The sequence below is a fragment of the Callospermophilus lateralis genome, chromosome 1 (genome assembly GCF_048772815.1).
Source record: "Callospermophilus lateralis isolate mCalLat2 chromosome 1, mCalLat2.hap1, whole genome shotgun sequence".
NCBI lineage: Eukaryota > Metazoa > Chordata > Mammalia > Rodentia > Sciuridae > Callospermophilus > Callospermophilus lateralis.
In genome coordinates, this window is record NC_135305.1 from 34788466 (window position 1) to 34815115 (window position 26650).

At 39.5% G+C, this 26650-nt stretch overlaps 1 protein-coding gene across 1 annotated transcript in view; it reads right to left on the reverse strand.

The window, feature by feature from the left end:
- The window catches only part of Col28a1 (collagen type XXVIII alpha 1 chain), a 158234-nt gene that overhangs the window by 18688 nt on the left and 112896 nt on the right, over positions 1-26650 (reverse strand). Inside the window, exons 27-30 of the mRNA XM_076861514.2 lie at positions 7489-7557; positions 6881-6961; positions 6760-6795; positions 943-979 (exon numbers count right to left, since the gene is read on the reverse strand). Coding sequence (XP_076717629.2) covers positions 943-979; positions 6760-6795; positions 6881-6961; positions 7489-7557 — 223 coding nt within the window. The remainder of the gene's footprint in view (positions 1-942; positions 980-6759; positions 6796-6880; positions 6962-7488; positions 7558-26650) is intronic.

A 26650-nucleotide genomic window follows, 5' to 3' on the forward strand; every position in this document is an offset into this window, starting at 1 on the left:
AGAGTGCCCAGAGGATAAAAATTATCAGAGTTTTCTTTCTTTTACATATATATATCTCCTCCTGTTGCTCACCAACCAACCATAGAAAGTCATCAGGAAACTGGTGTTATTTTCACAGGGCTTTTAGTACCCAGAACCCATGTCCATATTGGTCTGTCATCATAGAGTTTCAGGATGGCTCTTAGGTCCAGATGCCTTTTAGGGGACAAGCCAGTTCTGGGATTCCCTGTATGGAAAGACAGTGATGTCCCTGTCTTTGACCACTTTAAGCACAGGAGTCTCTCTCATTTTTATTTCATTATTATTATTATTATTATTATTATTATTATTATTATTATTATTATTATCATTATTTGCCTTTGGCTGATCTCTTTCCTTTACTTCCCCTTTCTGACAACTATTTTAAGTCTAAAGTGGTCCATCATAGATTCATTTAGATATCACTGTGAAGCAAAATGAACGACTGAATGTCCTTCTTCTGCCTTTGAGATTCAGGATAGCCCTAGAAATCATGTTCAAAACTCTACTCAGACTTCTTGGCTTCAGGAAAAACACAGACATTAAACCACCAGCTAGACTGGACTTGTGTACCAGTTGGTTTTTGTAGTCATATTTCCTGTTTGTTTGTTTTTCCCTTCCCTAGCTCAGGTAAATGTCACAGACTACAAATGAGCACTGAGCTTACAAAAGACCAGGCTACCCACACACACTAAGTCAGGAACCTCAGGCTCCCTAACCACAGCAAAGACAACTTCCTTTGCTCAGTCAGGGTTCCCACAGCCTCGTCACTGCTTCCTCTCAGTTTCTCTCTGACTTTGCACACCCCTCACTAGCCATATAATACACATCCTCTGAGGGAACTCCTTACCACACCAACACAGACCATAGCGAGGATGGTATCTTAAATGGATGGACTCTTTTCTTTGATAAGTTAAATCTTACCACATATTTTAATAATGAGCTCAATAATTTCTTCTCTCTGGGGAGAAAAAGGAAAATGTATTAGCATTAAATGTATGACTATAGTATTTTTTTTCCCAGAGTCTTAAAAGGTGTCTTACTATAATCAGCAGTGAGCCATTTGATGTAATCCTTCCACTGCAGAAAATGAAATAGCACAGAGGTTTAAAAGTTGGGTATAATAGATCATAACTGAAATGAGGTTGAGTGGTTGAGTTGTGAAACTTAATCGCTCAGAGTTCTGGAGTTCAATTGCAATTTCAGCATTTATCAGCTTGTAACCTTGGCTATTAGGTGACCTAACAGTGTCTGCATCGCAGGCCTGTAGTGCAGATGGAATGAGGTAAATGCACATACAGCTCTTAGCCTGAGGTCTGTCCTCACTAAGCACTACCTACAATAGCGAGGTGCAGACGTGTGCTCAGTAATGTGACTTAAACCACTTAGTTGCTTAGTGTGCTGAGAAAACAAGGTATGCTTCAGGGTCTAAAAGAATTCATTCCAGGCTGAAGTCCCTCCTGTTTCTTCTGTACCAATCCTCAGTTTTGAAAGTCCCCACCTCAGTTTCCTACTACCCTCACTTTGGCTCTTCTAGGAAACATCCCTGTGTTTCTGAATGTTCGTTCCTTCATCCTGCAGTACTTCAGCTCCACAGAAGGGCCTGAGATCACATGGGTACCAGAAGTCAATTTGTGATGCCCTACCCTGTATGGCATGTTTAAGGTGACTGAGATAAGACTACAGAAGACAGGAGACCACATTTGCCAAAGACATGAAGCTGAAAAGGAGGATTTACAGAAGCTTGGATTTCAACAGGAAGGAACCAGTGGACCTAATCTAAGAAGATAAAATTTAACAGATTCAGGAGCAAAATTTTAAGGAATAAATGTATAATGACGGAATTGGGATACAGGTGACATATCTGGTAACATGTATATGGGAACTATTCAGTCATTTAAATCTAAGTTTTTAAATTGTAAACTGAGCAAAAAACAATGATTCCGAGTAACTATGTAAGAAGACCCTCTAATACCATGCTGAGTTACATTACAAAATTATATAAAATGAAGAGGTCAACCCTGTTTTCTCAGAACTTGCTATACTTTTCCATGTTCAGAGAGACATTCAATAAATTCGTAATTAGAATGTATATGGAAAGGAACATGTATGAAATTATATTAAGTATAACTAGAAAGGGGAACCATAAATTTATATTTTCATGTTTAATTTTTTAATGTAGAGAAAATACTCTATACCAAATTTTATGATTATAGTTTTGCACTTGACCTTATAATTAATTTCTCATATTGTTAAATGTTCTAAAAAACTTCATCTCTAAAGTCAAATGTGTGATCACTTTTGGATGTATAGCTCTCTGATGAGTGCTGCTAACTTATCCTTCACAAAAGTTATAGTAACTGACATCTCCAATAGCAATATGTAAGGAACAAAAGGAGTTACACATTTTGAAGATGGGGAGTGAAAGCCTTCTGCAGCTAGAATGAAGCAGTTGGTGTTGAACAAAGATGCTGGCTGACCTAGTGGGTAAATGGTAGAGTTATATAAGAAAAGCTATTTTATTTTAGACATACAATGCTAGTTGTTATTATTTCTAATCACTGCAATTTGGCAGACCAAAACGTTTTATTGTTTTAAATTGATTTATTGGATTGCTAGTGAAGTCAAATTTTATTTCATATGCATGTTTCCAAGTTGTATTCTTGAACACACAGTCTGTATTTTGTCCCATTTTCTTTAATTTTAAAGTTGGTCCTTTGTTGGCCTATGAGGACACTGTATATATTAAGGCTGTATTTTAATTCTTTTCAATATGTTTTTATGGCATGTATAATTGGCTGTATACATATCAACTTTTCCCTTTTCTATTAAGTGACTGGAACAGTTTATTCTTTCACTAAAGTCACTGAATAACTACTTTGGCTATTTGGTGCCAACAACAAAGGCATCAAATTTATTCTATAAAAGAGGTCACAGTCTAGTAGGAAGTAAACAAATAGGCAAAGACTTCTATAAGTGCTCGGAGAGCCAGAGAACCACGAGGTCTGCTGGGGTTGGGGCAGTGGTCCAGAGAGGCAGGCTCTGACTGATCTGGGGTAGATAGAGACAGAAGGCACATTCCAGGCAGAGGGAAGGGCACTCACACAAAGAACACTGCATTGTAGTACTTGAGTAAGCTGGCGACTCCAGGTGTGTGGTAGGAAGAACAGAAATGTAGCAGTCAGGGAGCCCTGGTGTTATGTTGAAGGTGTGAACTTGAGCTGCACATTGAATACCGGTGATCCCCAAGAGCAGAAGAGCTGTTTAAGAAAGAAGATCACAGCAGCTGGTGGAGGGGTTTGAAGTTCCTAAATAGTTCAGGTAAAGAAAATGATACCAGAAGGCGGTGGTGATAGTGATGGGTGGGCAAGACAGGCCTGGAAGAACATTCCAGATGGAGCATGAAGGGAACTGGAGAGTAACTGAAAGAAGGGATGAGGGGAAGAAGGGGTCAAAGAGAAGGCAAACATGGTGGAGCCTTGCTCTGAGGTAGGGAGGAGTGGAATAGGGGAAGTTTGGGATGGTGAAGATGATCGGGCCTGGCTAATTATTTGGTGGACCTCCAGGACATCCAGCTAGAGAAGCCCAGTAGCAGTAGGATGTAAGTTCTGGTGCAGTCCCCGCTGGAGACAGATTGAAGAAATGCTAGTGTTCATTTAGTTGTTCAAACAGGGACCACAGTTAGATTGCCTGGAAGAGGGACTCTCAGCCATGCTTTTACTAATGTGACCAACCACCCCCATTTTACAAACATACTCTGCATTATAATTTTTTAAAATAATAATTTTTAATTTATCCTATGATTTCACTGTGCTGTTCAATTAGCCTTTTGAAACTGTACATCCGCCTGCCTTTCGTGGCTGTCCCTCTGTAAGAGATTGAAGATGGAGAAGAGAAGACTGGGGGTTGTCACTGGGAAATGCCAATATTGAAGGGACAGGTGGAATAACAGAATCTTTTTACATAATTTGCTGAGAATTATCTAAATATTTCACTCCATCAATAGTATTTTCCTCTTAAAAGCGTTTGTTAGTCTGGAAGGAATCTGTAATTGATAGCTATCTGGGGGATACATTTGTTCAGGAAAAGAATGGGGGTAGGGAAATGAGAGAGGCCTTCCAAGGGGAGCTTTCATGGGGTACAGCCCGGATTTGGCAGGGGACAGGCCAACTCTAGTTAAAAAGCCCTGCTTACTTGCTCACTAGGTAACGTTGGGTATATTGCTCAATCTTTCTGTCTGACGTAGTATGTCTTCATCAGAAGTACAGACAATACTACCTTCCACATGGAGCTGTCATGTACATTAAATATGGAGTATTAGACATGAGAAGACCTTGCCAATCAGCCTGCCTTTTTTTTTTTTTTTTTTTTATCATCCTTATCCTCACCAATCCTACACTGCATTAGGCCTTGGCCAGCATTCATGCAGTGAATCCAGTCCTTACTCCCAAACTTAACCCAGATTCTTTGAAAATACATGACCCTTTGCCACCTTTTAGGTGGACCAAGGCATATAGGCCAATGTTGTTGACTTTCCAAACTATGAGTCCATTGGGGTGGGGTGGGTGGAGAGAGGAGGAACATTCCAGGCAGAAGGAGTGGCAGTCACACAAATCACATTGCATTATGGTACTTCAGTAAATTTGTGACACAGGGTGTGTGGTAGGAAGAATAGGGTCAAGTGTATTTAGACTATGGCAAATGGTGGTGGTGGGGGGTGGTGGTTATGCATAGAGTGGCCATGCCCTTTGGCCCCAAGGAATGCTCACCAGAAGAAGAAGTACAGCCCTCCAAAGCTTGAGCACCTAGGTGGCTGAGAAAAGTTGATACTGATGTGAAGGAGCCTAGCTCAGTGCCTGTCACCTGTTAGATTTTAACAATGTACATTCTCTTTCCCTTCACTCTTCCCATCCTGCTAGCCTCTTGTTCTAAAATCTTGAAAACCAATGTCAATAAGATAATGTCCCCATTACTAAGATCATTGCTTTATGGTTTAAAACCCTGCACTCAACAGGTTGCTCCAAACATTTTGAGGCTGGAGGTCAAAAAAAGTAATCAATGTAAATAATAAATAATTGGGTCTGATGGGGAAGTGGGGGGCTGGTCAGTAAGAAAATCAAATGCTGCCCTTTCCCCCTCCTCCTTCCAAGGCCCTTCCTCCTGCTCCTGCTCCAACCTGTTGTTAAGGTGACCTGCCCCAAGAATTGTTCCTCCCTTCAGGTAGTTATGAGTTGTTAATTGATACTATCTGGGCTGCTTTTTTGGCCATCCCATGGGCATCTCCTGGCCACCCGTCACTTGGGCAAGATGGCAAAATGAAGGAGCAAGATAAGGGGGAAGAGGGCAGGAGAACAGGAAATCTAAGATGTATAAAAGGGACAGGACGCTCCCGCATCTTTGGATACCAGCTATGGCCCCCTTCTTCCTGGGAGAAGTCTGTTTTTATTCTTTAAATAAAACTTGCTTTCTACGCTTACCTCGGCATTTCTCTGGTGCTTAATCTTCACCTCTGGGAAAGAGAACTCATCGTCACCGGTAACCAGTGGTATCAATATCACACATCACTGTCTGCTCTGGACTCTCCTAACTACTTCTGTCACGGCATTCATCACACTGTGGATAAACAACCTTTATGTCTTTATTCCCACGGGGCTGTCAGCTCTTTGAGGACAGGGAGACAGACTCTTATTCTCTACTATTTCCCTAGTACCTCTCTATCTCAGAGCCTGACTCACTACACTCCCCTAAAATACTGGTGAAAGAAATAAATAAATGAGCAAATAAATGGATGAAGAATACATGGATGAAGTCCAATTCCCCATGCTGGGATAATATGGTGAAGCCCCACTGGTCATTTATGTACACTTTCCCCTGCTGCTTGTTTTGTGGGGAGGAAATTATTGTATATATAGCTGCTTCATCCACTGTAGGCATCTTTGGGGTCGGAGGAAAAGAGGTTCCATGTGTGCCTCTCTGCTCTTGTTGTCAGCACCTGAACTCCCACACCCTCACACTTGGATTTTCCTGGCACAGAACATCAGCATCTCCAGACCATGACCTAGAGAAAAATCAATAAGAAGAAAAGGTCCCTTTTCCTCTTCTACTCCAGGAGATGTAGTATCTTCAGATAAGATAAGAATGAATCAGTAAGGAAGAATTAGGATTAGCTACAGAAACTCTAGAACCTTCCCATCCATGTGTGTCTCAAGAGTCAGTTTTTTTTTTCTCTGTTTTTAATGGTGTGTGGAAACGAGCAGGAAAATGTGGCTGTTTAACAAATATTTGTTGAAAGGTAAATCAATCCATAAGCATAATCCTGATTTTGTGTTGCTGTTTTCTTTGGAACACTTCTTAAAGAAACCAGTTCAGGAAAAAGAGCCCCCATTCTGAAATGAGAAGGATCAGATAAAATAAGAAATCATTTGGACATTCAGTTTCTTGTAAACGGCTCACTTCCTTGTTGCCCATAATAGCAGTGTGATCATTTCTACCAGGGGGTGTGAGGGGACTGGTCACACCTCCACCACAAGTTAGTCAAGGCTGCCTGGTGTAATTTCTCCTCCACGGTCCAATGCAATTACCTCATGCATCTAATTCAACACTGGGCTGGTAGCAGTAACCATCATTTAAATACCAATTAGAATCCTGCATCCAAAGAATTCATAATTCTAAAGCTAAAACATGAATGCAATAATTTTGCAAGCACAAAACCCTCAATTACCCACTAGAGCAGATACTCACTGTAAGTCCTGCATCTCCTTTTGGTCCTTGTAATCCCTACATAGTGCAAGAGGAGTTAACAGTCAATATAGTTGGAACCAGTCATGAGTATAAAATCACAACTTTTTACATCGCATCTTGCCTGTTTTCCTGGAGATCCTGGGTCTCCAAGTTCCCCCTTTTCACCTTTCTTTCCCACATCACCCTGTTCTCCATGCTCACCCTTTAAAAATATGATAAAAAGACAAGTTTAAAGTATAAGCATTAAAGTCAATAGCAAAAACTCTGCAACTTGGTTTATTTGCAACTGGTATCGCTTCAAGACCTGGAGCTCTTGTTGATACAAATATATAATATGAAAAAAAAATTGAGAGCAATTTGTTTACACACCCTCAGCCATAGTTATCAAATTTATAATGAACCAGAGATATGGAGTGGCCATGTGATCAACTCCACAACTTCAGGGAAGGCTATTGCATAATTGCCCAGATTCCTGAGTTATCTATTATCTCCTGTATGTGTGTTGTAAGGATTTATCCCTTCATTGGCTGGTTTTAAGAATGAAGGCAAGATTTTGTAAAATGAGCACATTTATAAGTAGAAAAGGCTATGTACAAGGTTTCAATTCCACATGGATGTCTGAGAGTGTTAGGAAGAAGTGTGATGCATACATGAGAGCTCATTTAAAGTCAAAGTTAAGCTATTGAGAGCTCAAGCCACAGCATTTCTCTAATATCCTGAAATGCTTACCTTCTGACCTGGGAGGCCTTGGCCCCTGGTGCCCTTTGGCCCTGGAAAACCTTGAGGTCCTTGTTCTCCCTATACAGGATGTAAGAAAGAATGTTACTATTAATTGTCCAGGTTGACTCAGAATATTTGGACTTTGTTGACCTTCTCTGCTGTATAGTATCCCATTAAATAACAGGACTATAATTTATCTATTATCCTATGGATGAACATTAATTTCTAATATTTCTATATTAAAAATAGTGCTTCAATGAATATTTTTGCATACCTTTGCACAATTGTACACTTCCCTAGGAGGAAACCTTTACATCAAAACAAATATACAGAATAGTACAAAATAAAATGAACACAAGTAAATACTTTCTGAAGTTGAACTGAAATACCCTCAGTTCTTCATGAGCCCAGCCCTAACATCTAACAGCAGATTTTCACAACTAGACTCTAAGGTTTTTTTTTTTAATCCTCTGACACGTTGTGTTTCTAAATGGATTGCAAGTGTGGTGTTACACTCTTGCCTCCTCAATTCAACACAAGAGGACTTAAAACAAGTTTCCTACCATGGTCAGACTACTCAGAACTTACTCCCTGAATGGCATTGCACCTTGGTATCCCTTGAGCCAAGCCCAGTGCTATGAGATAGCGGACCCACCAGGAAAGTTTATGCAGTATTGTAAAAATCCTGGGCTCAGCTAAGGAGACTCATGCTTGAAAAAGGAGTGCTTTCTTTATTAATTGCTTAGTTGGTTGAAGTGGACAGGTAAAGATTATTGGTCTCTATTCAATTTAGAGTCAAGAGAGAATCCTCTTTTCTCACCAGGGAATCTGGAGGTTTTAAGAGGCCCTGAACCTGGATAGGGACTGATATCAGTTACATATACCCTAAATATTAAACCAACACTTGGATGTGAAGCTGAAGATTCAAGGACAAGGAGAAAAATCTGTTCTTTTTCAGAGAAGGCACTCCTCACACAGGTAGGTATCAGGAAGACAAACAGGCAGGAATGAACAGGAAACAGATCACCCTCACGACACACACTGAAAGCCATACTCCAGCAGGAATGAATCTGCAGCCTCATCTGGAGGAGGAGGAGAAGGTCTGTCTACATACAGACCAGAAGGCCAGAGCTTAAAGTGGCCTGAAGCACCCTGAGGAGTTGCATGCCTAGAATTCTATTGTGCTCTGCTCTAAGTAAAAGGAGAAAAAAAATATATATATGAGATGGAAGTATTCTCTTAAGGAAGATGTTCCAGTAAAAAACACTTTGGTGGAGGTTTGTTTTCTCAGATTTTTATGAGATGAATGAGCTATTTGTGGAAGGTAGCTTTGGCTTGTCAGGGAGTCTCAGACACTGGGATCAGAACTGGGAGAATTGAGATCAGAGATCCAGGAGGGTTTCTGGCCAGGTATGAGGGAATTAAAAGTTCACGGGAGAACACTAAAAAGAAACGAATGGTTGGCTCTGTCCCAACCCCAAAGGACAGCCAGGGTGCAAATCATTGTGGGACCCAGCTGCAGTGGTGACTTATCACTGGCACATCTATATTTAGACAAAGGGGGGTCCACCTTTCAACAATTATTCAGAATAATTATTCTTTGACAACATCTCAGATCTTCACAACAGCTAATACAAAAGACGTCCAATAAAAGTTGGTGACTAACTAGCTGCTTTTAAGAAATGACACAACTTCCTAACAAAGTTAAAAGCTATTGTGGCTTCCTCACCACACCCTGAGGGGAAACCTCAGGGAGCCAGTTATCACGTTTGGATCCTTCTATGTTCAGGAATTTATTTTGGGATACTTCACATATAAACATTTTCTATATAATTGCTAGCACTGTAGTCATTCCAGGCACCTGGATTCCCTTATAGTGAAGGCATTTTCCCCCACTTTAAATTACCAGTTTCCCTTCAAAATACTTGAAGGCTTCCTATAACTTTCAGAGTAGATTACCGGGCTAAAAGCCTCTTACCACGTAAGTCCATATCTTAGCTTGGCAGAGGTGAACACTATACAATCAGATTTTTTTTTTTCCCTTTATAAGTCTCGGGAAAAAGATAAACAATGTTTTTAGCGTGGGTCAAAGCAACTGCAGGAAATAACCTTTCAGAAGGTATGATTAAGTGCAAACTTTAAACCTAGCTTCTTAATCACTGTACCACTTTGTTGACTCTTAAATCTGTCCTGCTAACAATGTGATAGTTTTGTTTTCAGATGATTGTTATTCTCCAGGAAAGAAGTTTCTAAGAGTAATGCACAACTACCTGAATGCTTCAATGATCTTTTTTATTATTACTGATGTTAGGAAACAATAACGGTTTTTTTTCTAAATGTTCTATAAGATGCAGTAATTAAAAAAATAAAATTCATAGATAATCAAAGAATGTAAAGGGGACGACTGGCTTCTGCTCAGAATATAGAAAAGTAAAAAGTCAATCCTTCCCTTATTCTTACAATGACTTACAACCTGTGGAGTCACCGCTTTTTTTGAATCTGTCATAGAGCTGTGGTTTCAGGGAAACTGGCCAACTCCACATATAAGGAAGCACGAATCGTCCACAGAGAGGCAGAACCTGACCACTCAATACCTGGGGGAGAGCCCAGGATTGGTAAGGAGGATTTGACTAAAATTGTTAATAAATTGCTAAAGGCCAATACAGGCTACCAGGAGAGGATGGGGGGCTGGAGGCACAAGGGGACATGGCACCCATCACAGGCTCTTCTTCTCTGGGGACCTTACCAGTGCTCATAAGAAACCTGGGGGCAATAAGAGTCTGAAGAAAGCTCTCCTCTGGTGCAGGCAGAGGGAAGTAGGAATCTCCAGTGTCTTGGCCTGTCTGTGCTGCTATAACAATATACCATGGAAATAGGTTGCTTATAAACAACAGCAATCTATTTCTTATAGTTCTGGGGCTGAGAAACCCCAGATCAAGGCATTAAAGGATTCCTTGTCTTGTGAGGGCCTGTTTCCTGGTTCACAGAGGGTGCTTTTTGCAGTGTCCTCACATGGTGGAAGGGGCAAGGCAAATCCCGACTTAATTACCTCCCCAAGGCCCCAGAGTGCCTGATAGCATTTCAACATGGATTTTATGTTCAGACTATACCACCCAGGGCAGGGTACGACACTCCCTGTGAAACAAAAGTCCTAAAACTCTAGGGAAAGGCAGCAAACATTGTTATCTTGAGGGCACAGAGGATGACCCATGTCCACTGGGGGCTGGAAACGGAGTCAATCTGTGGGAATGAATCCTGGCACCGACCTGTAGAGCAGCTCCACTGCTTGGGGAGGGTCATAAAGTCAGGCTCAGCCAAGACCGTTAGAGGCCTCTACAGATTTGCTGGAACTCATAGAACCACACACTTAAAAAAGGGTGAAAGTTACTTTAAATAAATCATTTTTTACTAAATAATAATTTTTAAGGTAAAAAGAATCAATGAAATGCTTGGGAAAATGTAAATAATGCCTCTAGATTTGATAGTATTATATCAATAATAATTGCTATTTATCACCCTACTGTGTGATGTAAGAGAATGTGTTTGTAGCAAAAGGACTGCAGTTAGGGTAAAAAATGACACTGTAGCTGGAACTTACTCTCAAAAGTTAGAGAAAAAGAACATGAATGTGGGCACACACACACATACTTTGATAAAGCAAATGTGGTGATGTTAACTTTTACGGAATCTGGTAAAGGGGATATGGGAATTCTTCGTACTATATAACTTTTCTGTAAGTGTGAATTACTTCAAGTAACATTTAAGATTAAAATAGCATATAAAATGAATGAGTGTAAAGGTAAATGAATGCATTAAATGACTGCACACAGGTATCAGCTCTCATCGCGGCAGCAGCTAAAAAATATAAGTATACAAGTGTTTTGTCTACCCAAAGTTTTGGGTACCCACAGGCCAAAAGAATACCAAGAGACCTAAAACAAAGCCCTGGTGTGGATTTCCTGAGGTGGCTCCAGCTCTTTATATACAGGAAGCTTCTATCATCACCAAGAACCTTTGTATTTCCCCAGGATTGAACAGAAGATGGACTTCAGTTCAACCACTTGAACCAGAGATGGCATTGTCCTGCCTGAATATGGCCAGTTCATAAGCCCAGCACTGGGTATCCACCACCACCAGACCGACATTTGCCTGCCTAGGCGTAAGAGCAATGCTAACAGAGAAGTGGATACTTAGGCTGCAAGGCAACAAGGGAGCCTTCAACAGCCATTTTCCCTTCCTGTTTGAGTTACATCTCCCAAGTTTCCTCTGTCATCCCGTAGATGATACTAGAGATGTTTATAACACAGCAATACTTATATCTAAAGAGATACATAAACTTCATTTTTACCAAAGGGTATGAAGGTGCCCATTATTAAGTAGGATAAGAAACAAGTTATTCTAAGATTTCAGCACAGGCCCGTTGTCTTGGACTGAAATGTGGAAGGAGAGAGAAAACAGACTCAACTGGAATTTTAACCAAAACCCAGGCTCAATGTAGTGACAACACTTTTATCAACAAACTTTATAACTTTCAATTTTACTGTTGAGCTGTTTTCTTATCATTTTATATAACTTGCTCAAAGAAAAAGGGTTAAAATCAGTAATTATAAAAAGTGTCCAAAGTCCAGTATTTCCGGTTCAAATGGAATTCAAGTTCCTCCTGTCAAGGGCTGCAGTCCTGTCTGAGAAACTGCCAAGACCTGGTTATGTATTGAAAACAAACGGCACTTCTAGCTAAACAGCTACAGGTTAACCAGTGCACTCTAGGCTGAGAGGGCTAGCTGTAGAAGCACTGAGGGGTGGGGGCATTTTGCATTTGTAAGGAATATTCTTTGCTAAGATGCAATCATATAACCTATTAAAAGCTCAAACCTATCCCCATTACTTTGTAGTGGCCCTCACATGTACCACACTTTTTAAAAATTATAATTCTTTCCTCAGCTTCTTCTCTAGTTTGCCTTTCCTCCTTCATGATGGTGCTCACTGTATTGCTAAAAAGGAAAAAAAGGAGTTATACATTTTGAAGATGGGGAGTGAAATCCTTCTGCAGCTAGAATAGCGCAATCAATGTTGAACTAAGATGCTGGTTGACCTAGTGGGGACATGGAAGAGTTAGAAAGAAAGAACAGTGACCTGTCTGAACAGTCATTTGGTGTTTAAAGTGGAATCCAGGAACTACCTTGTATTGAAAGGGATTGCTTTCTCCTTTTTAGTAATAGTCAGTTCACTTGAGAAGGAAAATGGACTTTCTTTGTGGCCTTTCTAGTACATAAAATCATGCAGGTCGATCAGAAGCACTTATCCACAGACTCCTAGAACAACCAAACTTTGGCATTATCTTCTTATCCCAGAAATTCTGATCATAATCATCTCCTGTTGCAACTAGAAACATTTATTGTATCCCTATGCGCAGAGGACTGAGTTTATGTTCCTATTTAATTTTTGTAATAATCCTGGGAACAAACATACAAATGAGAAAAGCTAGGCTTTTGCAATTCTTCTGTAGCACCCTGGATTATATCTGATTTCATAACAATGTTTTCAACAGTAATTCTCTCTCCAAACTGCAAGCTGACAGTCCCTCCAAAACAAAACAAAAGGTCCACTGATTTTTCCTTTTGGAACAGAGTATAATAGAAGCTGGGCAGTTTCCCCTTCTTTAACCTGATAATCAATAGCTTCTAGTTTGTTAAAATCCTTTTCCTTTGAGGAATTAAACTCTTCTCACTTAATATCCCATTTTCATACATTAACATTCTCTAATGGGAACTACGACAGGCTAATGCTTGTTCGATACAGCAGCCCATTTGGCTGGGAGTAGACTGAATGAGTGAGTTACATGTTATCAGAGGAGCATTTGCTGGACTGCAGCTCTGATGCATGAGGTACCTGGCCCAAATACAGTCCCAGTGGGCTTAACAGAACAAAAACATGGCTTCGATATATTTGTTTGTCATTCAAATGGTGATCTAGTTCCATTGTGTCTGGTGAGAGACAAGAAAAGCATTTACTCTTTACAGATTGAAACACTGATATTGAGTCTGTTCGTAGAAACAGTTTAAAACCCTGGTGATTTGTATTTCTTTCTTCAGAGCCTCTGTTGAAACCTGGAAAACAGTCAGCCTCATAACAAGGGTTTTCTAAACAGCTCCCATGGAAACTTCCATGAGCTGGACCAAGATAATGCTGTATCCATTTTCTATGGCTACCATAACGGATTGCCAGAAATTTAGTGGTTTATAACACCACCAATCTGTTCTCTTACAGTTCCACAAGTCAGAAGTCTGAAACCAGTTCCACTGAGCTAAAGTCAAGGTGTTGACAGGGCCAGGTTCCCCTAGTGACTCTAAAGAGATCATCTGTTTCCTTGTTTTTTTTTTTCCCATCTTCTAGCACCTGTCCACAGTCTTCCTCTTCTCTCCATCTTCCTGCACCCCATCTGTTCCCACCATCACCTCATCTCTTCTGTAGTCTATTTTCCTCTGCTTTCTTCTTAATTGTAATTATTAGGGCCCACCCACATAATCCAGGATAATCTCCCCACCTCAGAATTCCTTCTGCGGTGTAAGGTGATATACACAAATTCCAGGAACGAGGACATAGATATTTGGGAGCCATTATTCAGCCTACCACAATGGCTTTTGTCCCATTCATGCAAAAAAAAAATAAGATGACTGTTATGTTGCCTGTAATTTAATATACTTCTCTTAGACAAGATTAATATGTATATGTGCAGGTTAATGTCATTTGCACTCCAGGAGTGCTGAGTTTAAACTTAAAATATAGTCATGTGCTGCATAATGTCATTTTGTTCAACAGACCATGTATACAACAGTAGTCTCATAAAATTATAATGGAGCTGAAAAGCTCCCATTACTTATTGCCATCATCATATTCCAATAATGTCACAGCACAATGCATTTTGTACACATTTGTGGTGATGCTGCCAAAAACACACCTACTGTGCTGCCAGTCATCTAAAAGTATAGCAGTACAATTCTGTACAGTACATAACTCAATAATGATTATAAATGACTAGGTGCTAATTTGTGTACTTACTATACTATACTTTTTATCACTGTTAGAACATACTCCTACGTGTGTGTGCATAACATCCTTAGCGTAAAACATATGCACAAGGAGGAGCCTCATACATCTCATGTTTACTACATTGCTTGATTGCATCAAGAAGCCATATCAAGTAACTGATCTGTACCATCTAGGTTTATGTAACTATACTCTGTGATATTTGCGCAATGATGAAATTGCCTGGTGACGCATTTCTCAGAACATTTGCCTGTCCTTAAGCAAAGCATGACTGTACCATAATCAGTAGTCCATACTTCCAAGAAGCATACTTCAAATATTGCTATCTATTGTTCCAGAGACATAAAAAAGCAATTCATCTTTGGTGAAATATGGGGTGTTCAAGATAGGTGGTGGCTAGAAATGTGCAGGTCACTTGCCCCTGCATGAATGGGGTCCAAGAGTCAGGTGAGCCCATAGGCCATATACTTTTGGTAGAGCACCACAATTTCAAATCTCCCTTCAGTACAGGTGCCTCATACCTTCATTCCAAATGAAGAAACTCTTCACCTGATCTGACTTGATCTGGACCTGGGAATAGGGTTGCATTTTCCTCAGAGTGATTATTTATGTAGTGCTTATAAAAATTCTGAAGAAGACATGGAATTGGAACCTTTCAGTGTGTTGTGTGGGGGCCCATTTGCTAATAAGGAGTTAAACTTAGAGTAGAATTCTATCTGAAACTTGCTTTGATGAAAACAGACCACCTGAGATAGCAGGCTTATCTAGGAAGAAATAGGTAATTGTAAATATTTACAGGCCACTGATACCAAGAGACTAAAAAAAATAAATATCTAAATTAGGTCCCACTCAGCTCATGTAAGTTACATCCAAATTATTCTCGCTTTTGCGAGTCAAGTTTTCCACATCATTCTTCTTAAACTTTTAGTCTCTATTTCCATTTTTCTATTTATAATTGCTAGCAGGTGATAAAATGAGTGAACACGTAGCAGATGAACATTTGCAAACAATCTCAGCAAAATCAAGCCCGGTAACTGGACTGTTTGTTTCACGAACATGTGTTCACTGTTGATTTTCTATCTGATTGACAAAATTTAGTCCGGTGTTCCAATAATAATTATTCTTAGTTTAAATCCGAAAATTAAATGCATTGATAGGTCACAGTGCAAAGAGTGCCGTGGTTTTGAGGGGTTTTACCAGCTGGTCTCAGCTGCATACATTAACATGCCTTGGCCTCTTGTCTAAATAGCTGTCTACAAAATCTGCCAAATTTCATGAACATCTTACATAGCTTTTGAATATACTTGCACTGCCAATGATAACCAGACAGGGCTGGTTGAGTGACAGTTGACTGTGCTAGGGACAAGGACATCTGGAATGCTCCCTTTGCTGGCCATCTGCATAGCACAAGTCTCCCAGTTCTCCCTGTATTTCTAGCAGCTCATGCTCTTAGTTGGGTTTGATGACCTCCACACTTCTCTCTTGGTGCTCCTTGTGCCCTCACAAAGTCTGCCATAGTCCTTCACTTTTACTTTAATATCCTTAACAATCTTGTCCACATCTATGATTTTAGTGGTGATCTCAGAAGGCTAATCCCCAATCCTTTAGTCCCAAATTCCATTTTTGTCTCCAAACTCCATGCCTGACTTCTATGTACTTTCTAGAGCTTCCCACATACTAAACATCTCAGAACCAAATCTGTCAACTACAATAATCTTACTGAGCCATTTTTGCTTTCCTTTATCTCTCAGTGTCTCTTGCTAATTATTGTGTGTCCTGACCTCTGTGCTCCCCCAACACCCTCACTCAATCGTAGGTGAGTCCCAGACCTTGCAACTATTCTTTTTTTTTTATTGATTGTTCAAAACATTACAGAGCTCATGATATATCATCTTTCATACATTTGACTCGATTTATGAATTCCCATTTTTTCCCCAAATACAAATTGCAGAATCACATTGGTTACACACTCACATTTTTACATAATGGCATATTAATGACTGTTGTGTTCTGCTACCATTCCTATCCCCTATTATCCCCCCTTCCCTCCCCTCCCCTCCCATCTTCCCTCTCTACCTCCTCTGCTGTTGTTTAATTCTCTCCCTTTTTCCCCTCCTCCTTTCCCCTCACAACCTCTTATAATATTGTGTAACATTGAAGGTCTCCTACTTTTTCCATATGCTTTCCCTTCTCTCTCCCTTTCTCTCCCCCCTCTCGTCTTTGTTTAATGTTAGTCTTTTCCTCATGCTCATCCTTCCTGTTCTGTTCTTAGTTGCTCTCTTTATTATCAAAGAAGACATTTGGCATTTGTTTTTTAAGGATTGGCTAGCTTTGCTTAGCATAATCTACTCTAATGCCATCCATTTCCCTGCAAATTCTATGATTTTGTCATTTTTTAGTGCTGCATAATATTCCATTGTGTATAGATGCCACATTTTTTTTATCCATTCATCTATTGAAGGGCATCTAGGTTGGTTCCACAGTCTAGCTATTGTGAATTGTGCCGCTATAATCATTGATGTGGCAGTATCCCTATAGTACGCTCTTTTAAGATCCTCAGGGAATAGTCCGAGAAGGGCGATAGCTGGGTCAAACGGTGGATCCATTCCCAGCTTTCCCAGGAATCTCCATACTGCTTTCCAAATTGGCCTCACCAATTTGCAGTCCCACCAGCAGTGTACAAGTGTACCCTTTTCCCCGCATCCTCGCCAACACTTATTGTTGTTTGACTTCATAATGGCTGCCAATCTTACTGGAGTGAGATGATATCTTAGGGTGGTTTTGATTTGCATTTCTCTGACTGCTAGAGATGGTGAGCATTTTTTCATGTACTTGTTGATTGATTGTATGTCCTCCTCTGAGAAGTGTCTGTTCAGGTCCTTGGCCCGTTTGTTGATTGGGTTATTTGTTATCTTATTGTTTAATTTTTTGAGTTATTTGTATATTCTGGATATTAGGGCTCTATCTGAAGTTTGAGGAGTAAAGATTTGTTCCCAGGATGTAGGCTCCCTATTTACCTCTCTTATTGTTTCTTTTGCTGAGAAAAAACTTTTTAGTTTAAGTAAGTCCCATTTGTTTATTCTTGTAATTAACTCTTGGGCTATGGGCGTCCTATTAAGGAATTTGGAGCCCGACCCCACAGTATGTAGGTCGTAGCCAACTTTTTCTTCTATCAGACGCAGTGTCTCTGATTTGATATCTAGCTCCTTGATCCATTTTGAGTTAACTTTTGTGCATGGCGAGAGAAAGGGATTCAGTTTCATTTTGTTGCATATGGATTTCCAATTTTCCCAGCACCATTTGTTGAAGATGCTATCCTTCCTCCATTGCATGTTTTTAGCCCCTTTATCAAATATAAGATAGTTGCAACTTTGTGGATTAGTCTTTGTGTCCTCTATTCTGTACCATTGGTCCACCTGCCTGTTTTGGTACCAGTACCACGCTGTTTTTGTTACTATTGCTTTGTAGTACAGTTTTAACTCTGGTATTGCTATACCTCCAGATTCACACTTCCTGCTTAGAATTGCTTTTGCTATTCTGGGTCTTTTGTTTTTCCATATGAATTTCATGATTGCTTTATCTATTTCTACAAGAAATGCCGTTGGGATTTTGATTGGCATCGCATTAAACCTGTAGAGAACTTTGGGTAATATCGCCATTTTGATGATGTTAGTTCTGCCTATCCATGAACAGGGTACATTTTTCCATTTTCTGAGATCTTCTTCTATTTCTCTCTTTAGGGTTCTGTAGTTTTCATTGTATAAATCTTTCACCTATTTTGTTAGGTTGATTCCCAAGTATCTTATTTTCTTAAGTCATATGATCTGCCCAGATTGAGTCAGGAAGACACACACAAATTAAACAGACCAATATCAAAGGAAGAAATAGAAGAAGCCATCAAAAGACTACCAACCAAGAAAAGTCCTGGACTGGATGGGTATACAGCGGAGTTTTACAAAACCTTCAAAGAAGAATTAATACCAATACTTTTCAAGCTATTTCAAGAAATAGAAAAAGAAGGAGCTCTTCCAAATTCATTCTATGAGGCCAACATCACCCTGATCCCAAAACCAGACAAAGACACTTCAAAGAAAGAAAACTACAGACCAATATCTCTAATGAACTTGGATGCAAAAATTCTCAATAAAATTCTGGCGAATCGAATACAAAAGCATATCAAAAAACTTGTGCACCATGATCAAGTAGGATTCATCCCTGGGATGCAGGGCTGGTTCAATATACGGAAATCAATAAATGCTATTCACCACATCAATAGACTTAAAGACAAGAACCATATGATCATATCGATAGATGCAGAAAAAGCATTTGACAAAGTATGGCATCCCTTTATGTTCAAAACACTAGAAAAACTAGGGATAACAGGAACTTACCTCAACATTGTAAAAGCTATATGCTAAACCTCAGGCTAGCATCATCAAGAAAAACTGAAGGCATTCCCTCTAAAATCTGGAACTAGACAGGGATGCCCTCTATCACCACTTCTATTCAATTTAGTTCTTGAAGTACTAGCCAGAGCAATTAGACAGACAAAAGAAATTAAAGGCATAAAAATAGGAAAAGAAGAACTTAAATTATCACTATTTGCGGATGACATGATAATATATTTAACAGACCCAAAAGGGTCTACAAAGAAACTGCTAGAGTTAATAAATGAATTCAGCAAAGTGGCAGGATATAAAATCAACACGCATAAATCAAAGGCATTCCTGTATATCAGCAACAAAATTTCTGAAATGGAAATGAGGAAAACCACTCCATTCACAATATCCTTGCAACTATTCTAAGAAGGCTTCCCTGAGCTGCCCTCACCCCAGTCTAGATGAATGCCCTCATATCAACCTGAACCTCTCTTGTAGCATGTATCTCCTAAGATGCTTGGGTGTTCACATCATCTCTTTTCTACTTATCATGAACTCCCAAAGTAGAGGCAATGCATTTTATCTTTCTGCCTTTTTATCTAAGGTGCCTATTTTGGACAGCATGTTGTGCTGAGTCAGTGGAAGCAGAGGCTAACCTTCTTTTTGGTAGAAGTTACCTGGAGACCAGGCACCCTAAACTCTTGTCTTAATTAGCCTTGCATACCCCGTAGATGTCAAGATGTTGCTCAGGTTAATTCAAGGCAAATTTCACAATAAACTTGCAGGGATCAATGTGAAAAAGAGATAATAGGAATGTGTGGAAAAGTGCCAGCCGATCATTCATTATGTGGATCAACTGAAGAAGGTTCTTTGGACTTAGACTGTAGAGCTGAGTCCAAGCCAATTTATTAATAGCTCCTGTCATATTGGCCTCTGAGATAGTTGAATAAAACAGGTAAGGGGATCTTTACAAGTTAAAAAACCACTGTGGCTCATTTAAGAAGCATTCTGCTGAAGGCACACGCCACTAAAGCAGTACTGCAAGGGTACAAAGACAGCAGGAAATGCTGACCAGGACAGACACAGCCGCGGTCTCAGCAGAAGGAAATGGGGCCTCAGCGCAATATTCAATCCTTGTGCCTGAATTTGCTGAATGAAAGAATTCCATGAAATGTTGTATGCTTTTCAAACTGCTCTTTTTTCCCCCCATATGCCATACAAGAATGGACCCAGAAGCAGTGGAAAGGGCAAAGCCTCCTTCATACTGATTTAATAGTGGGGTAGGCTGAATAATGGCCTCCAAATATAGCTGGGTCCTAATCCTGGGACCTGTAAATATAATCTTAAATAAAAATAGGGTCATTGCAGACACGATTTCTTTAAAGATCCTGACACATGGAGATTATCCTGGATTATCTGGGTACACAAGATCAGAGGGAAGAAAAAGATATTTGACAGCAAAGAAGGTAGCCATGTGATAAAAGCAGAGAGAAATCAAAAAAATAAAATGATGACTTTAAAGATGGAAGAAGGAAACATGCATGATGAGATACAAGTCACGTGTCTCTAGAAATTGAAAAAGACAAGGAAGTGGATTCTTCCCCAGAGCCAACATGTTAATGTTGGCCCAGTAAGATTCATTTTAGATTTAGGGCCTCCAGAACTATGAAAGAATTATTTTGAATTGTTACCACTAAATTGCATTTAGTTGCCACTAAATTTATGTAAATGCATACTGTTATCCCTCTTACTTTTAGCAGATCAAACCATAACAAGAGTGCTCTGAATTAAATTATTGAAAAAATAATTTGGCTCCAAAATATTTTGAGTGCCAAGAAGTGCACACTCTGACATTAAAATGAGGCCATCAGCAGTGTTCAGAGTAGTTTTGGGTTTTACAGGCAACTAGCTCCAAAGATGGCTCTTCATGGAGTGATGTTCTGTGACTTTTCTCTCTTTAGGAGAAAAAGCAATGCTGAAAAATAATATTTCACACTAAGAGGAAGAGAAGGCTATTCAATGTATCAGCTTGCCTTTGCAATATGGCTGGAGACTGTTGAAGAAGACTACGAATCACTAAAACCAATGGTTCAGAAACATCACACTTATTCTTTTGAACTTGCTCAGGTTTGGACTCACATTGCTTGTGAATTAAATTGTTGCAATGTTTTTTTTTAATCTATGTCTTTCTTCAACTCACATCCATCCATTCCAGAGATCTTCAAAAGTGAGGAAGCAGGAAATGATACTTCAGAAGACCCTGAGAATCTAACTACACAGTCCACCTCCTCTTCCCCATACCTCCGTCAAACAAGGAATCACTGCTGAGTTAGTGCACTGAGCATGCAAATGGTGTGGAGAAAGAAAAACGAGAAGAAAGTATATTCCCAAGCTGTAATAGAGTCCAACACTCAGCTGGCCAAGTTACTCTGTCCTTAAAACCCGTCCAGGCTTACCCACAAGAAATGAAAACATATGTTCATACAAAAACTGGCACATGAATGTTCAAGACAGCACTATTTATAACAGCCCCAAAGTGGAAACGACCCTAATATACATCAATGGACAAATGGATAAATAAAATGGAGTATATTCATTCAATGGAATATAATTTGGCCTTAGAAAGGAAGTTCTGTCTAGATAGGGCAGAAGGGTGGGAGGGGAAGGGAGGGGTCATGGGGTTAAAAATGATGGTGGAATGTGATGGACTTTATTATCCAAAGTACATGTATGAAGACACAAACTGGTGTGAACATACTTTGTATACAACCAGAGATATGAAAAATTGTGCTCTATATGTATAATAAGAATTGTATTGCATTCTGCTGTCATATATAAATTTTTAAAAACTAATTTTAAAAAAGAAAGGAAGTTCTGATATATCAGGGATGCATTTTTTAAATTATGGTGTGCAAAAGAAGCTAGATGCCGAAGACCACATATTTTATGATTCCATTTGTAGTAAATGTTTAGAATAGGCCAATCTATGGTGCCAGAAAGATTAGTGTTTTCCAGGCCTCAGAGTTAAATGAGAAAGGAATGTGAGTGATTGACAGGGGCATGAGCTTTCTTTTGAGGATGATGAAAATATCTAAAATTAGGTTGTGGTGATACTTGCACGGTTCTGTGAAAATTCTAAAAAATTATCAAAGTATCTACCTTCATGGAGTGAACTATATAATATCTGAGCTCTTTTTCAACAAACAACCCTTTCTAGGGCTCCTGTCACCAGAGTTGTGATCCCCAAACTTTAATGAACATCAGAAACATTTATAGAACTTGTGAAAATAAGGATCCTACTCTCTGGGTTCCACTTTCAGAGTTACTGGCTTTTGGGGTTCAGGTAGAGCCCAAGAACCGAATGTCTACCACCAGGTCCTTAGGTGACACTGGTGGGGTGAGAGGCAAAGGCAGCTTGCCTAGACAACTGCTAGGGGACAAGATCCTGCCGAAGCTCTGCAGCGTGGCATGAAGGCCGGCCCTGCACCATCTGGCTCTGCCTGTGTCCCCAGCCAGCTTCTCCGTAGGCTTCATCTCACCTTAATCCTCATTCACACACATTTGTTTCTGGCTCTCTCACTTTGTGTGTGTGTGTGTGTGTGTGTGTGTGTGTGTGTGTGTGTGTGGCGGGGGCAGGGGAAGTTACCAGGGATTGAACCCAGAGGCACTCAACCACTGAGCCATATCCCCAGTCGTTTTTTATATTTTATATAGAGACAGAGTCTCACTGAGTTTCTTAGTGTCTTGCTAAGTTGCTGAGCTGGCATTGAACTCACAATCCTACTGCCTCAGCCTCCTCAGCCACTGGGATTACAGGCATGCACCACTGCACCTGGCCTCTCTCACACTTTTTGCCCACATATTTGACATAAATTTATCACCATTGTCAATTAAAAAAAAACATACCTGCCTGTGCAGAACTTCTGGATGCTTCTAAGTGTTTGTGTTTGAGGCATGAATTATAGGGTACAAGTTCTACATTGCTCTCATAGTTGTATCATCTTCAGAAAGGATCATAGCTACTAGAAGACAGTGCATTCTGTAACCTGTGATTTTCCACCAGGAATTAGTGCAAAAAGGACTATCAACTAATTTTCAGGAAATGTCTTTCAGGAAATGTCTTTCAGCAGAGGATTCACAACATTAGCCCTTTTATAAATCACTTTTTTGGATATACTATGGGGATTAAAGAAGTAATATTTATAAAGTCCTATGAATTCTTTCAATAAGAGAACCTTATGATTAACACTTCCTGTAAGCAAACCTCAACCTCACTCATGTATATGCCCTGTTTTCCTTTCTCATTTCCAACTTAACACAGAAATTATTCCTGACAATGCAGACCAGATTCAGAGAGGCAACTCTTACCCACTCAGGGATGATTTTCTCTTGATTTTCTTCATAAGCTACTTAATGACACATGAATTGTAGGTCTTTCTCTACCATTGCATGTATGGATAGCACATCAAAGGCCAAGAAATAAAACTATGCAAAGATCCATAGAATCAGAGTCTCCTATAAAAGCATACCTTTAGAGTCATTCATTACCAAAGTTAACTCAGTTTTTCTTGCATCATGCTTACTTCAAGGACATGTCAAGAAAACCTCCGAGTCAAAGTATGATATAAGAGGCAAGTATATGGATAATGAAACTGTATGCTCAAAATTTTATAACCTAGACTCATACTCAAAGTAAAGTAGAAAAATTACATCAAAGAATTAGCAGCAGCAGAAAAATCTTCAGGTAGGCAGATTTCATTTGTATACAAGAGAGGGAAGTCTACCAATAGCTAAAGGAATAAGCCTTTCAAGACACAAAGAAGTGAAAATGTTAGTATAGTATGAGAAAATATGAGAAGTTATCTCTGGCAGGAGGAGAAAAATATATAGATAAATGACATTACAAGCATTTAGTGTACTATAATATAGCTATTACAAATAAATTCTATGTTGATTAAGAGGGCATCCAAGTTATGTCAACTGGAAGAGGAAGCAAAGAAAGTTGGAAAAACTATGCATAGAATGATTTTTTTAAAGACATTATGCTATCTGTATGTATACACAGCTAGTCTAGAATATGGAAAACACACCAAACTGAAACAGTGATCGTCTCTATAGAGACAGGAATGAAGGGAAAGGGGAGAATTTTACAACTTGACATGATATGAGGGATGCAGATATAATACAAGGATGCATTATAGCCATATTTTAAACTAACAAAGTTTTGTAAAGTAGCTATGAGGTCTATGGAAAACATACAATAAAAGAAAAATGCTTCTATTCTCAGGGATGTTCATACTCAGAACAGTCAGGTATTCTTAAAAATGTTGTAATGGCCAGGTGCAATGGCACATGCCTACAATACCAGCTACTTGGGAGACCCAGGCAGGAGAACTGCCAAGTTCAAGGCCAGTGTAGGCAATTAAGCAGAACTCTGTCTCAAAATAAAAAATAAAAAGGGCTGTAGGTATAACTCAGGGGTAAAGCACCCCTAGGTTCAATCCCCAGTACTGCAAGAAAAAAAAAATGTTGTAGGCTTAGAATGAAATCTTGTGTGGGATGGGAGGGGGCTTAGAGGAAATCTTTTCTGATTTGAAAGATCAAAGACACACCTAGCAATTCCTTTCTTTTTGCAATCACAGTTCTATCCCTGTTTCCTCAATTGTTCCCATCAGCATACAACATACTCTAATATCTCCCATCTTTAAATTAAATATCTTCTTTAATCATATACTTTCCTCCATGTATTACTCTATTTCTATGTTCCTCTTTTTGGAGTGTTGCCCATGTTCTCCATCTTTGTTTCCTTCCTCACTATTCTCTCCTTTTAAAAACTTCTTTTTAAAATAATTTCAAACTCACAAAAGTATGCAAGGATAATATGAATGTTTTCCCAAGATTCTTTTCATCCAGATTAATCAATTGTTAATATCTCCCACATCTGTTTTACATATTCTCTCTGCATCCCTGAAGATAGGAGGAGGATATGTGTGTACCCATAGCTCTCCTCAAGGTCACCAGTGACTTCCATATTGTCAAAAAATCTAATGATCATGTTTTAATTCTCATCTCATCAGCAGTACCAAAATCAGTGCTCCTTAAAACATCTTTACTTGGCTTCTGGACATCACTTCCTGTCGTTTTTCTTTCCACCCTACTGTCCCAACCTCCCAACCTCCTTTGCTGGATCCTCCTCATCATGCAACCTTCCAGCACTGCAGGATGAGCTGAGCCCTGTCCTAGGATCTCTTCTGTTCTCTATGCTCACTCTCCACATGTTCTCATCTAGTCTCAACATTTCAAATACCATCTATATATTGTTAAATATAATTTACATTTCTCATCCCGACCTCTTCCCTAAACTGTAGACTTCTAGCTCTCAAATACCTACAGAATAGCACCACTGATAGGCTTAGCTTTAGAGGAGCAAGTCTAAATTTCTACCTCCATTCTTTCTATATCTCTCACCTCAGGAAATGGCAGCTCCAGCCTTCCAGTCATTCAAGTCAAAAATCTTCATGTTCCTTGACTCCTTTGTTTATATTAGACCCCACATCCAACCTAGAATACGATCGCTGCTCTTACCATTGCCACCCTGGCTAAGCCATCATCATCCCACACTTGCTTTTCTTTTTTTCTTTCTTTCTTTTTTTTTATGGTGCTGGGGATTGAAGCCAGGACCTAGTGCACACAAGGCAAGCACTCTACCAACTGAGCTATATCCCCATCCCCTCACCTGGTTTTCGTCAATAGCTTTCTATCTCACTTCTTCATCTCTTCACTGTCTATGTGTCACATACCACCAGAACCATACTTAACATGATTTATATCAGGTCACTTCTCTGTGGGACACCCTCTAAGAACTTCTCATATCACCCATAGCTCACCCCATTCCAGTCAAACTGTCACTGATGCTCCCCAACTATGCCAGGCATGGATTCTTATTCCAAATCCCTAACAACCCCCCAGATTCCTCCTATAATGCCTGAACTTCTACCCCACTTTTAAACATGCAGCATTGAACATCACAAGTCAAGACCATAGAATAAAGGACAAAGATCATTGCTAACAAGGAAGTGTTTTTGACAAAATAAGCAAAAGCAGGAAATAAGAAATTCTCCCAGTGAGCAAGGTGTGGCCCTGAGTCTTTTGATCCTTTAATTCACACTTTAAAATCCACTTGAATAAAACTGGTTACTCTGGGAAATTGTTTATTTTTGCACATTGGCTGACATTATTAGGATTAGTTCCAGTTGATGATCTCATCAGCAAAGTACCAAGGTTAAACCTCAGGACATTTTGCTTCCACTTGTCAAATCTGGTTGCAATGTCATTCACCATATGCAATGAGAAATGGTAGATTATAAATACATGTACTCTGTGACTCAGAAGGAATGGACTCATTTTAGTGTATGGTATATGAATTCAGTCTTACTAGCTCCCAGTCCCACCTCATATATCACTCTTGATCACAAACAGCACCCATTACTAAATTAGCATAGGAGACATGCTAAATCTGAAATGTAGCAGACGTTTCAGATTTAAAGATAATTGTTTTGTACAAATGTTTAGAGAATCAGACCACATGGACTTATAGTTTTCATCACAAGTTGAACATCTGGGAACCAACTCTACCAGATATTAGATAAATATTAAGTCAAGATACAAAACAAGGTATAGTTTAAGTGCCCTTATAAGGTAAAGGGCCAAGAGGTAAGGGCTGTCACAGGGAATGTAAAGATCAG